At 38.7% G+C, this 12,006-nt stretch overlaps 1 protein-coding gene across 2 annotated transcripts; it reads right to left on the minus strand.

The window, feature by feature from the left end:
* Nucleotides 1–1,060: 1,060 nt before the first annotated feature.
* On the minus strand, nt 1,061–10,839 carry egfl6 (EGF-like-domain, multiple 6). 2 transcript variants are annotated; one of them, XM_028021884.1, is made up of 13 exons: nt 10,479–10,839; nt 9,319–9,425; nt 8,210–8,302; nt 7,958–8,077; nt 7,740–7,859; nt 6,978–7,112; nt 6,770–6,892; nt 6,296–6,358; nt 5,640–5,879; nt 2,458–2,532; nt 2,271–2,366; nt 1,934–2,196; nt 1,061–1,732 (listed from the first exon to the last, which is right to left on the minus strand). In XM_028021884.1, exons 1-13 carry the CDS (start codon nt 10,550–10,552, stop codon nt 1,625–1,627), a joined length of 1,617 nt encoding a protein of 538 aa, XP_027877685.1. In that variant the 5' UTR covers nt 10,553–10,839; the 3' UTR covers nt 1,061–1,624. The 2 variants fall into 2 exon arrangements, with proteins under 2 accessions (XP_027877685.1, XP_027877686.1); XM_028021885.1 differs by lacking the exon at nt 6,296–6,358.
* Nucleotides 10,840–12,006: the final 1,167 nt, after the last annotated feature.

Below are 12,006 nucleotides of genomic sequence, written 5' to 3' on the forward strand. Positions count from 1 at the left end.
ATACTCGATGCCACGTTTTCTTAAAAAAAAAAATAAAATAAACAATTATTGTTCGCTTTCTTTACTTAATTTACACCGATAGCAAACACTACTTTTCTTGTAGGTTTTTGTAGTAATTCTGTTTGACCGCTAGATGGTGGCATTTAGGCAATGTCTGTACTCTGTAGTGCTAAGATACTACAAAAAGTCAAGCAGAAGTATTTAACCGCCTTGAATACTTTCAGGTGTTGTCATGTTACAACTGCAAGCTTTAACTGTTGTGTCCTTGGGCAAGACACTTCACCCGCATTCCCTGCTGGTGGTGATCAGAGGGCCCAGTGACGAAGTGTCTTTCTGCCTTAGGGTAGCTGTGGGTATAATGTTTCCAGTGGAACTAGTCCCCTGCATAACACATCCAGTTTGTCTTACAACAGTTGGTTGTTCGAAAACATTAGTAAACACGCTGCATAAGGGAGATCAAAATACATGCCAGATAAATCACAGATAACCCTGTGCAGTAATTTAAAGTGGTATTCGGTTATAAAACAATATTCTAATCTTCAAGAACCTCACAGGATACTGTCAGTCCATCATTCTAAAATCTAACTGAGATTGTATGACACAACTGGGAAAGCCTAAGAAGATATAGAAATCCACTTAAATTGATGGGCTGTTCAAGAGAAGCAGCTATGCTCATAACGGCTCTGAAGGAGCTTCAAACAAAGATACAGTGCTTTGGTAGAAGGACAAAATCTGTTGACAGAATAACTATAACTTTTGCATTCCACAAGTCTTGCGTTTCTGAAAGAGTGGCAAGATTGCAAATTCTTTTAAAGAAAACCATACAGAGTATTGTTTAATGTTTGCCACAAGCAATGTGGGGACACATCAAACATCTGTAAGAAGGTAATCTAGTCTGATAAGAATAATATTATGTTTTTTTAGGAACTACATTGCCAAACATTGTATGTGTCAGAAAAATAAAACCGTAAATACAACATCCCAATAGAGAAACAAGATCTAGGTCATGTTGTGCTGGTGCTTTTTGCAGCTGACCATTTGATAAAAAGACAGATGAAGCTAAACACAAGGGGATGCTGGAAGACAAGCTGTCTTCCAGTGTACATTTTATTTAACTAACATGAAATACATAGAGGAAATATATCTTTCTATGTTTTTTCACAATTCAATAGAAAAAAAATATTAAAAGGCATAATCTTTCCCACTATTAGAAAAAACATATTTATTGTAACCATACACCATATTTTCAATACAAATGTTGCAGCATATATGCACTGACACCTTTTATTGTTTCAACAAAAAAGCCTTCAAAAACTTAAGTCATCTACAATTTCATTCACATTACATCTTGCAGTTTATGTAGTGCACTTCACTAACGTACTGTCACATACACAACGCAAGTTAAGCAGAATACTGTTTAAACAAACTGACAAAGTTAGCTCTACCATCTGTTCCTGAGATATGAGTCATTTGTGTTTTATTTAGACTAGCTATTAACTTAAAATAAAGACGGTTCAGATCAGTGTACCAGCATGGAGTGAAAGCAAACTTGCATGCACTTGTTGTACGTAATCTGACTGTGCAGGTTATTGAAGCACAATAATCCTTGATGGGTTTTTTTTTCCTAAAAGATTGGACCTGCATCCTCTTGACAGGGCCCTGAGGTCAGCACAACATTATCCAACCCTATTTCGCCTCCAATGCCTTTCCCGTGTTGAGCTTCAAAGATAATCTGAAAGACATTTGGTTGAATCGTATTATTAAGTTGAAAAATTTGTTTTAATACACTCCAGTTAAATAAGCAGAATTGTAGATCAATATATTTGACAGCACGTCAAATATTTGTGACGTTCATGCATAGCCGTTACTAAAGTAAATTTTTTTGTGATGACAATAAGCTAAGAAAAATGTTTTTCATAAAACAGTGACTCACAGACTGTGGGGCCTCCTCCTTCCAGGCCACAGTGAGGAATTCTGTTTGCCAGCTCTGGTTTTTGCTTTGGCTTTGCTCCCAAACAGGGTAAGCATTGTTGTCCAGCAGCACCCTGAGCGAGCCTACGTCATGACCTACCACACGGTAGTCAAAGGTCAGGCAGAAGCTGCCATGTTGGGCTCGGTCACTAAGAAGCAATTTCAGCTTGGCCACATCTTCTCTGCCACCGATCAGCCCACTCAAAGCCATGTAGTACTCACCACCTGAGTGGATTTAACGGTATATTAGTAGCTGTATCAAAACAGACAATAGATATTTTGCAACACTCTTTCGTCACCCTTATCATGGTATGCCACAGTCCAGTCCATGTCATCAGTTTTATCTTGGACCCATTCACAGGCTCCCTGATCAAAGTTGCAATCCAGGAAATATTCTAGTTGGAAGAAAAGTAAAACAGTTGTACATTTTTACAATCGGCCACCCACAGACCATTTTTATTGTGTCTAAAACATGTTTTTGATTACCTTCCTGAGGTGGTTCAATGTAGAGTCCTTTGACTTCTGTGGCCGGACCAAACACTGACTCAAAGTCCTCTGATACTGAATTTAGAGAAGAAAAAAGAAATAAATAAACAGATAATCTTCTTATCCATTTATTTTTTAAGCTATGAAAGTTGGAAGTTTTTGAAATTATTTAACTTTTTAAGGAAAAGTTAGCTTTTTTCCTTATGAAGTGGGGTTTGGCCAAATTGTCATTAGCTGAAATACCACAGTTTGGAAACAGAATCAAGATTAGAAATAATGTTTAAGCTAAGACCTGCTCAGAATTTGGCCAGTCTGAAACCATATACAAGGTCAACACTATATATTAAATCTTTATATCATCAAAAAGTCATTACACAAAAGTCTTCATTTATATGCTGTCAAATAGATTTAAAACAATGATATTTTTCAGACAAAGGTCACACTTTTTAAATCCAGTGGCTCCATCTATATCCCTTCCTTGGACTTTTTCTCCTCCAGCATCACATATTTAGGTGTAAAAATAGACCCCAGCCAAAAAAATTAAATAAAATAACTAGCATGTAATACCGTACGATTTAAAAAAAAAAAGTAAAATAAAATACTTGGGCATTGTGTGAGTGAATATAATGTTTCACAGATTAAATGATGAAAACATCACTCCCTTTATGTTTATATTTGAACAATAGTCTTTTCAATAAAAAACAATCATTGAGTGTAGCATAAAATAGAAAATTGGGGTTTTATAAATTTTGTAGCACAAATGTTATATAAAAAATAGGGTTTTCAGCTACTTGCTCTCTAAGCAAGTTTTATGTTTCTAATTCTATGTATTTTGTTTGAATAACAGCTTATTTACATTGACTGACCTATTGACTCCTCTATCCCTGAAACAGGAACATTTACAATTGTTCAGTAAACCTTCTTGATCTTGATCTATTGCTTTTATACATATCCATTCAACAGAGAGTTGGCAACTCTGTGATGAGTAGGCAGCCCCAGCGTCCTGCTGAGAATAGGGAGATTAGACTCTGTTTGCTGAGAATCAGACAGAACGTATGTGGTTCTGGCATATGATCTCTTCTCTTGTTTTAGCTGGAATGTGGGAGAACTACCTTTAAGTACCAATCGGGACGTTCAAAGAAATGATGTTTTCACAGACTGCAACGAAAGGAGGCATTGACTAGACTAAGACACCTTACTTTCATGAACAACCCTGAAAAGAGGATTAATAATGGCACAGGTGATGTTTTTAAATAGGTTTGTGTCAGTAAACATTTCAACAAAATAAGAAAAGTAAATCAGACAAAGCTGCATCTTCTTTGGCTTTCCAAATAGAGATTCTGATGTTATCAATGGTCCAACGGGGGCTTTTAACCATCAGGCATAGACCTGTTCTCCATTTGCCATAATGTTTTAAAATGGAGCTTCAATGTTAGGTTTGAACCCCCCACTCCAAGCATTTTAACGTTCCTGCAGTAAACCACCGCATGTGAAAAGCAGCCCTTTGAGACTCAGATGAGTGACAGCTGGGGTTACTGAACCTGCTCGGCTCACAGTGGGGCTGGTGTTAGAGAGGCCTAGAATGGTGATGACAGGCTTTTCCTACTGGGAGGCAAGTCTTTTAGCACAACAGCTGTTTGGGGAAAACATAATAAAAGGCTTGTGGGGACTTTGCAATCTTCCTTCCCTCCTACACTCCATTGTGAGACTAGGAGGCATGCTCAAGATGAGTTTTATCCTTAGGCTTGCACATGCCAGGAGAGCAAAAAACAAATCCTTCCCAGAGGTGATGGATGTCTTGGGGCTTGTCTCCTCTTGCTATCACAGGTCTAACACAGAAGCTTGTATTTTCACGAAGATCAAGTGAGGAGGGGAAAAGCAACCTCAGTTGTCAGGTTTCTAAGAGAAATGAATGCTACAATATGACCTCTTTACTCTATGCATTTATATCTAATAAAGAGAAATATTATATCAGTTCTACATTGCTGGCTTCTCATTCGGTTATTTCTATCTCTATTTCCTTTAACAAATATAGTGTGAGAGAATCTAAACATTTTACTATCAGGTTAGAGTTGACAGTAAATGGTAAATGGTAACTGGCTTTGTACTTGCATAGTGCTTTATCAAGTCAAGAGGACCCCAAAGCGTTTCACACTACAGTCATTCATTCATTCACACCCACACGCTGATGGTGGTCAGCTACTGGAGATTAGCCACAGTTGCCCTGGGGTAATGGACAGCCCAATAGGAAAACAATATATACTGGGCATTGCAAAAGCATTCATACTCCTTGAACTTCCTTACAATTTGTCACACTGAATACTGTTTGATAGACTAGAAAAGCAGGGCATAAAGATAACGTGGAGCGAAAATCATACACAGCTTAAACTTTTTTTTTTTCAAAATAAAAACCTACAAAGTGTGATGTACATTTGTATTCAATCTTTCTTACGCTGATACACCTAAATAAAATTTGGTGATCGCTAACCAACAGAAGTTACATAACGGGTAAAGAGAAGCCCTGTTCACAGCTGCCACTAACATGCTTCCCTTTGGGGTTCAGATCGTGTAAATACAGATAAAAACACTCTGCAGACATTGTGGACAGCTTTCCTCACACTACTGTTAGAGCTCTTTGACACTTGTCTCTGCATTAGTTTGGCAGTGTGCTTGCAATCCATCCTGGGACACACTGAAGGAGTGCACCAAGCTTTTCATCCAGTCTGATCTGGTTTGAGTTATGTTGCAAAGAGCAATGGGCAAATATTTTAGTGTATAGATGCAAAAAGCTTAATCCTTGCTGGGGTGCTTGAGGCTGCAAGCTGGGATACACGGAACAGGTAAACTCAATTCAGAAAGGGCAATTTGTGGGATTTGAACCCAGGATCCTTTTGCTGCACAGCAACAGTGACTGACAGCAATAACACTATTTTTGATGCTTTACGTTAATATTCAAGTATATTTCTATTTCCAGTGCAATGGGAACCCGTTCATTAGCCAACTTCAGAGGCTCAGAGTCAAAGGTAAAGCAGTCTGAGGCATCAACCCTTCCTTTACTGCTTCTTTGGTCAAGAGCTTCATCCTGAGCTGATGTTTATTTCAGCTGCTGGTCAATGTGTTGAACATAGACCAGAATTTCTGTCTGTGATTTACAACAGGACAGCTAAAAAGAAGACACTCACTGAAAACATCTCCTCTTGGGTTGAGCTGGTTTTCTTCTTCTTCCTCTTCCTCCTCCTTCTCCTCAGGAAATTTCTCTTTTCTTTCCTTCGTCCCAACATAGACCTCTCCATCGTAGTCGAAAGGTTGATGGAGGACCTTGGGGGACGGCGTCGGAACTGTTTCGGGGATGGCATTTTTTATCTCCTCGTTGCTTAACTTTCCTCCCAGGATCTCTGGCCTCACCTGGGAGTCTGGGATGACTGCAGACAGGAAAGGGAACCGAAACACACACATGGATGTGCAGTTAAAAATTAGTATTTTACCAGGACCTGTTTGTTGTTTGTATCCATTCTGCAGCTGTTCTTTTTGCTCCTGGCTTCCTTGCAGCTTCTTACCAATAAGGCCACTTTTTTTAAAACAACAGCATAACAAAAAGCAGTATGTCAAATCTGCATGCTGATTAAGAGTGGCTGGAAAATTAAATCATGAATGCAAAACCTAAATTAGTGCTTTACATGCAAAAGTGATCTCTCATATCAGCTCTGTCATGCTGGAAGTTTTGAAGCAATGGCTATTGTGGTGGCACATTTCCAGCAGCGAGCAAGACAGAGACAAAATAAGCCAACATAAGGAAAAGTAAAGCATCAGAAGAAATCATCCTCACATATCATCTCACCATTGAGGGAATCATCTGCACTGCCTTTGTCTCCATCCCATGACCTCTGATAAAATGGCTTGGCTATAAAAAATAAACGCATCTTGATTTGTGCTGAAACCTCTGACCTAGAGAGTCTTTGTTTATTGTGATCTCAGTCCTACTTCAAAGAGCACAGCTTTGTCTTTTCTTCTCATTCTTTCTAAAATGAGCTGGTTACAATGAAGTTTCATATTTACACAGGTGCGTTTTCAATCTAAGTCTCTAAAAGTCTTTAACATCGAGTGAACTCCAAAAGCAGGAAACTAGCCTTGGCTATGTTCCTGCTTGCTGATGGTTAAATAATCTAAATGAAATGTGCAGCTGTAAAACTACTTCTGACCAGTCTGACTGGCGGCTTTGATCTGGGGAAGCCCTCATCCTTCTGCTTCTTATTTGTTTCTGTACAGTTTGAGAAGCATTCATAAAAGTGATTGTTTTAAAATATTGTCTTACCAGAGCATTCAAAGCCATTGCCTCTGAAGCCAGGTTTGCACCTACACCTGTAGGATCCATGAGTGTTCAAACAGACGGCATGTTGGCTGCACTTGTGGGTTTCATCTGCACACTCATCGAGATCTGCAATCAGGAGAACACTGCTTGTACTTTCAAAAGCATCATTAATAGCAGACGTTTCACCTTAAAGAACACCTTGTAGACCCACCTACACAGTCATATTTTCCGTTGACGTATTTCAGATCATAGCCGTTCTGGCACTTGCAGTAGTAGCTGCCAAAGGTGTTCACACATTGTCTGTTGTATGGGCACAGGTTCTTCCCAGTTGTGCATTCATCAATATCTGAGGAGAAAAAAATGATATACAACAAGGAAACATTTTTGTTGAAGTTAAGCTCCTTATTGAGGGGTGCATAAATTAGATTTTATATTTTATTTTCATTTTTATTAAGCCACATAGTTATGACTTTCTTGTTACTTCTATGTCTGGTAATAGATATCTCAATCCGTAGTTGACCGCTAAAAGTCTGGGCATGTTTTTTCATCCAATCTGGTGCAGCCAAAGTTGAAATTTAATGTGGAGTACAGGGTCATAATGTGTCCCATCAGCACTGTACAGAACATCTGGGCTCGGTTAGTTTTTGGCTTACCTTAAAAGTGAAAGCCTGCTTTTCTTGTCAAATTACTGCTGAACGTGTTAGATCAGAAGCACTATTGAAATTAGGTAATCTAGAACTGGAAGAGCAGAACTGTTTAGGATTTTGTGATCTATGTGTAGTCTGGCTCAGTCATAGCTCAAACAGAGAAGAATAAAACCTTATTGCATTTATAATCTATCAGCCTGACAGTGTAAAGTTATGACCTTATCCAGGAAAATGAATATTTCATATGAGACTTTGAAAGGCAAAGTCATTCTCTTTATTCGTTCTTTTGAAGTTGAATAGTACTCCTTGTTAACATTGCAGCTCACCTACACATGTTCTCTCATCTTGGCCTAGTTGAAGACCTGCAGATGGACAGAGGCAGCGAATCTCCCCCTCTACTTCCTCACATCCATATTGGCAGTGAGCGATAGAGCACGTTCTGGAATCTGAGCGCATTAACATAATGCACATGCTCAGACATTGATTTTTGAATTTTACTTTACATTTGAAGTAATTGTATGTGAGAGGGAGGAAAGGAACTCACTTGCACATGATCCATCAGACATTAGCATGTATCCATTTAGACAGTAGCACTTGTAACTACCATGAGTGTTCATGCAGCGATGCTCACAGGGACGAGGTTTTAGGCCACACTCATTCAGATCTAAAAAAAAATCAAAACCCAAAAGGACCACACTTACATCTAAGTTCAAACATCTAAAAATGGTGTGGAACAATTTGAACCCACTCAGATCTATGTTACCCATCCCCTTCCTCACTGACCTGGAATACCCACCTTGATTACATGTTTTTCCAGTGTATCCAGGAAAACACTTGCATTTGTTGGGGCCAACACACTCTCCATGCTTGCAGCCGTGCTCGCACTGAGCTGGTAAAACATTTAACATGGAGAAAATTCCATGATATACCAGACATATTAGTGGTCAAGAGTGGTGGACTGCAGTCAAACCACACATTTCTATTATGCAGGCATTTCCTCTGGATTTTGTGGGTCAAGAAAGTTTGATGAAAAGAACAACATTCCAAAGGATGAGAAGCAGTATTCTTCCAGTACTTTGTTAAAAAAAAAAAAACATATCCCTTGAATCTTTCTACATTTTGTCTAGTTACAACCACAAATTGCACTGTGTTTTAGAACAGAATAGCAGTGTTAAATCTAGACAAACACAAAGTTCACATGTATGCTTCCTAGTGTAAATAAAGCAGTTCAGTGAAGGCCTTGGAGGTTTGTTGAGGAATATTATTGAACAAACAGCATCATGAAGACCCAGGAGCACAACAGATCAGGGAGAAAGATGTGGAAGAACCTAATGTTAGGCTTTCCCAAGCTTCAAACATCTAACAGATTACTATTCAATCTAGGATTCAAAAAACGTTAAGACTATGGCACAAGCCTACCAAGGCATTGTTGTCTGCCAAACATGAAAAACATTCATTTAAAATCCTGGTAGGAAACAAAGTAAAAGTGGAAGAGGGCGCTCTGGTCAGATAAGAGCAAAATTGAATATCTTAGCTTACATGTCAAATTCTAAGTGTGGCAACAAACTCACACTGCATCACCCTGAACACACCATCCCTATGATAAAACATGGTGATGACAACAACATGCTTCTTTAATAGAAGTAAATGTTCTGGTCTGAAGTAGATGGATGGCGCTAAACACCTTCCAAAAAGTGGTTGCATGCAATTCTATGACGCACTTTTCAGATTTGTATTTGAAAACCATAAATCCTTTTCCTTCCACTTCAGAACTATTCATTATTTTATTTATTGGTCTATCACATACACTCCCAGAAAAATACAATGTGTGGTTGCTTTCTGTCCTTTTTTCCCCCAGAAAATATTAGTAAATTATATTTTCATTTAAATATGTAGAGATCCTACCCTCGCACTGCCCTTTATTGTTTTTGGCCCAGCCATAGCAGCACTCCAGCCTCCTTCCATATCGACACACGCCTGCTTGGCTTCCAGTATGAACTTGTCGATGGTGCCTTTGTGGAAGAAGCAGTGAGGAAATATTTTATCTGCCATATTATTAATGCTATGCTCTGTTTCGAGGATTAAACATTCTGAAACAAATGAAGTTTCTACGCAAGCAAAATTATCTAGAGAGCCACAATAACACAGTGGTGAAAATTATTTTTCATTAAAAACTCTCCCCTTTTATATCCAAAATTCTCCACACAAAAAAGCTCCTTTCTCAAAAAAAAGTATTGCAGCATCTGTTTTCGATTAATACCTTGAAAACAAACAACTAATAAAACATGTCTGCTCTTTAGCCTGTTTAAGGGTAGAAATAGGGCTTCCTGTGGAGCAACATCCAGCAGACAGGATGGAGGAAAGCACAAATTAGACTCTCCACATGATGCATATTGATACCGCATGCACAAGCCAGTTTTCAGCTGTACTTTTATCTTTGTGTGAGTTCTGGAGTCAAATGCATTTCTGGTATCAAGCTATTCTCAGTTGTGTAGAAGGGCTCAGCATTACACTTAAAATAACCCACAGTAAGCAAAGACTACATTGCAGAAATGTATTTTTAGTTGAATTAAATATTTTTTTATGTGCCACTGACTGAATTACTGAGTATATCTAAAAAAAAACTAAATCTAAAGGCTGCACCTCTCACCTTTATTGTCTTTATTTTAAAGCTTGAAGGTAAACTCTGATAGCCCAGATGTTTAGATGTTGTGGGATTTGGAATTCTAAAAACAGCTTGCCCCCGAGGAAAGGAGGAATCTGAGACTGGACTAGAAATCAACAGGAATAGCTCAGGGAGTAGGAGCTCCTTGGTGCAACAGGTGCCCTTTGGTTACAAACAGTTGCTGCACCACATTTAGAAGACTCACACTCATCATCATCTGTTTGCAGGGACAGCATTTTAAACTTCACCTAAAGAACAAGATCTTGAAACAACCAGTTTATGTGCCATTCTCAATGTCCTTGGTTATTTTGGAGCTAATTTCTTGTATAACCATATAAAATTTAGCTGCAGATAGGGTTAAAACACAGAAAACATCACTTGTTTTGTTAGTCTGACTTACCTGTAAGCGTCTGTGCTGCCAGAGGAGATGTTGAGCAGGATAAAAAAAGCACCGATCAAAGTAAATGCCTGCATGTCTGAAAAGTTGAACAGCCCTGCTGCTTTGTTTCTCCGAGAGTCTGACTTTCAGTCTGGGGAGTTTTGACTATTCCTGCCTGAAATACACTTTCATTAAATTCCTCAGATAGGAACACGTCTTGGTTGAGCTTTAACTCAAAGCACGCTGGATTTCATGTGTGTTCAGAACCAAGACTAAAAGTCTCCTTTCTCTGTGCTCCAGCTACTCTTTGTATCCCATAATTTGCTTCCCCTTCATCCCCTCTGAATTTCTGGAGGTGGGTTGACACTCTGTGAAAAGACACTGCTCTGAGACAGATAGGGGGCGACTGTTGGAGTTTGGAGGGGGTTTGTAAGTGGGGGTGGGGATTTTGTTTGGGTTTTCACTCTAATCCTTTACTGGTCTGCCTGAAACCCATGCAGGAAGAGACAGGATCCAGTTTTGAACATGTGTATGCCAGGATGATACCACTGTTTGTGAAAGCCAAAATGAGCATTAAATGCATGTACATGCCAACTAGTTTGCCTTCACTGTGCTTTTAAGAGATATGCATGTAATTAGTTGCATCCTCTAATTGTGGAAGTCAAAGAAACATGCAGAGGCGTGCTGTTAGCTGCTGCAGCACTCTTTGATGTCTTGCTCAGGGGTAACACATGAAGCTCTGCTGTCTCACACATGTTTATTCTTGGTTCAGCCATAAACTTGTTTAATGAGTTTATACACTTCTAAACAGAGCTCTGACATCTGGTCCGGCTTGTTTGTTCACTCAACAAATGATCAGACAAATGTGAAACCTGCAGGATTTGCTGTTGAAATGTTTCTGTGTTTCATTTCCTGTCTGAAGACGTCAGCTCACAAAACTGCTAATCTTTTGTAGCACCTGTGATGTTTTTTTTTTTTTGCTGATCTAGACTCACCCATATACACAAAATCAAACATCTATGTCATGATATAGAGCTTAAAGACAGAGGTCCAGACAGTGTTAGAGGTGTTTTTGCTTCAACACAACTGATTAAAATGGTTCACCTGTCACCCCAGCATGGCAAAGTTATGGAGAGGCCTGCTAATGAACCTTTATTTGTTTCAGGTTGGTTGAGTAAGGGAAAAAAACTAAAGCGCACAGGATACTGAAGGCGCAATGACCAGGCGCTGCCACTGGAACGACCCCTCAGACTATTTTATTGTTAAAATAAAATTATGTTCTGAGTTGTTAAGACAAAGATATGAGAAATCACTACTGATCACAATTGCAAATTGTTTATAAACAAAAAGACAAAGTCAATCTATGGGAACAGGAGGATTTATGGGGCTCAATACTTTATGATGTCCTTTGATCATATTAGTTTCTGTTTCTATCATATGTCCAAATATGTAGTAGTTTTTTAAACATATGTACTATTATTTAGGTGTGTGTGTGTTTCCTTTTTACTATTTTTACTGTCTATTTTTATAATTCATAATTCAGACAGCA

The sequence above is a fragment of the Xiphophorus couchianus genome, chromosome 7 (assembly GCF_001444195.1).
Source record: "Xiphophorus couchianus chromosome 7, X_couchianus-1.0, whole genome shotgun sequence".
Lineage (NCBI taxonomy): Eukaryota > Metazoa > Chordata > Actinopteri > Cyprinodontiformes > Poeciliidae > Xiphophorus > Xiphophorus couchianus.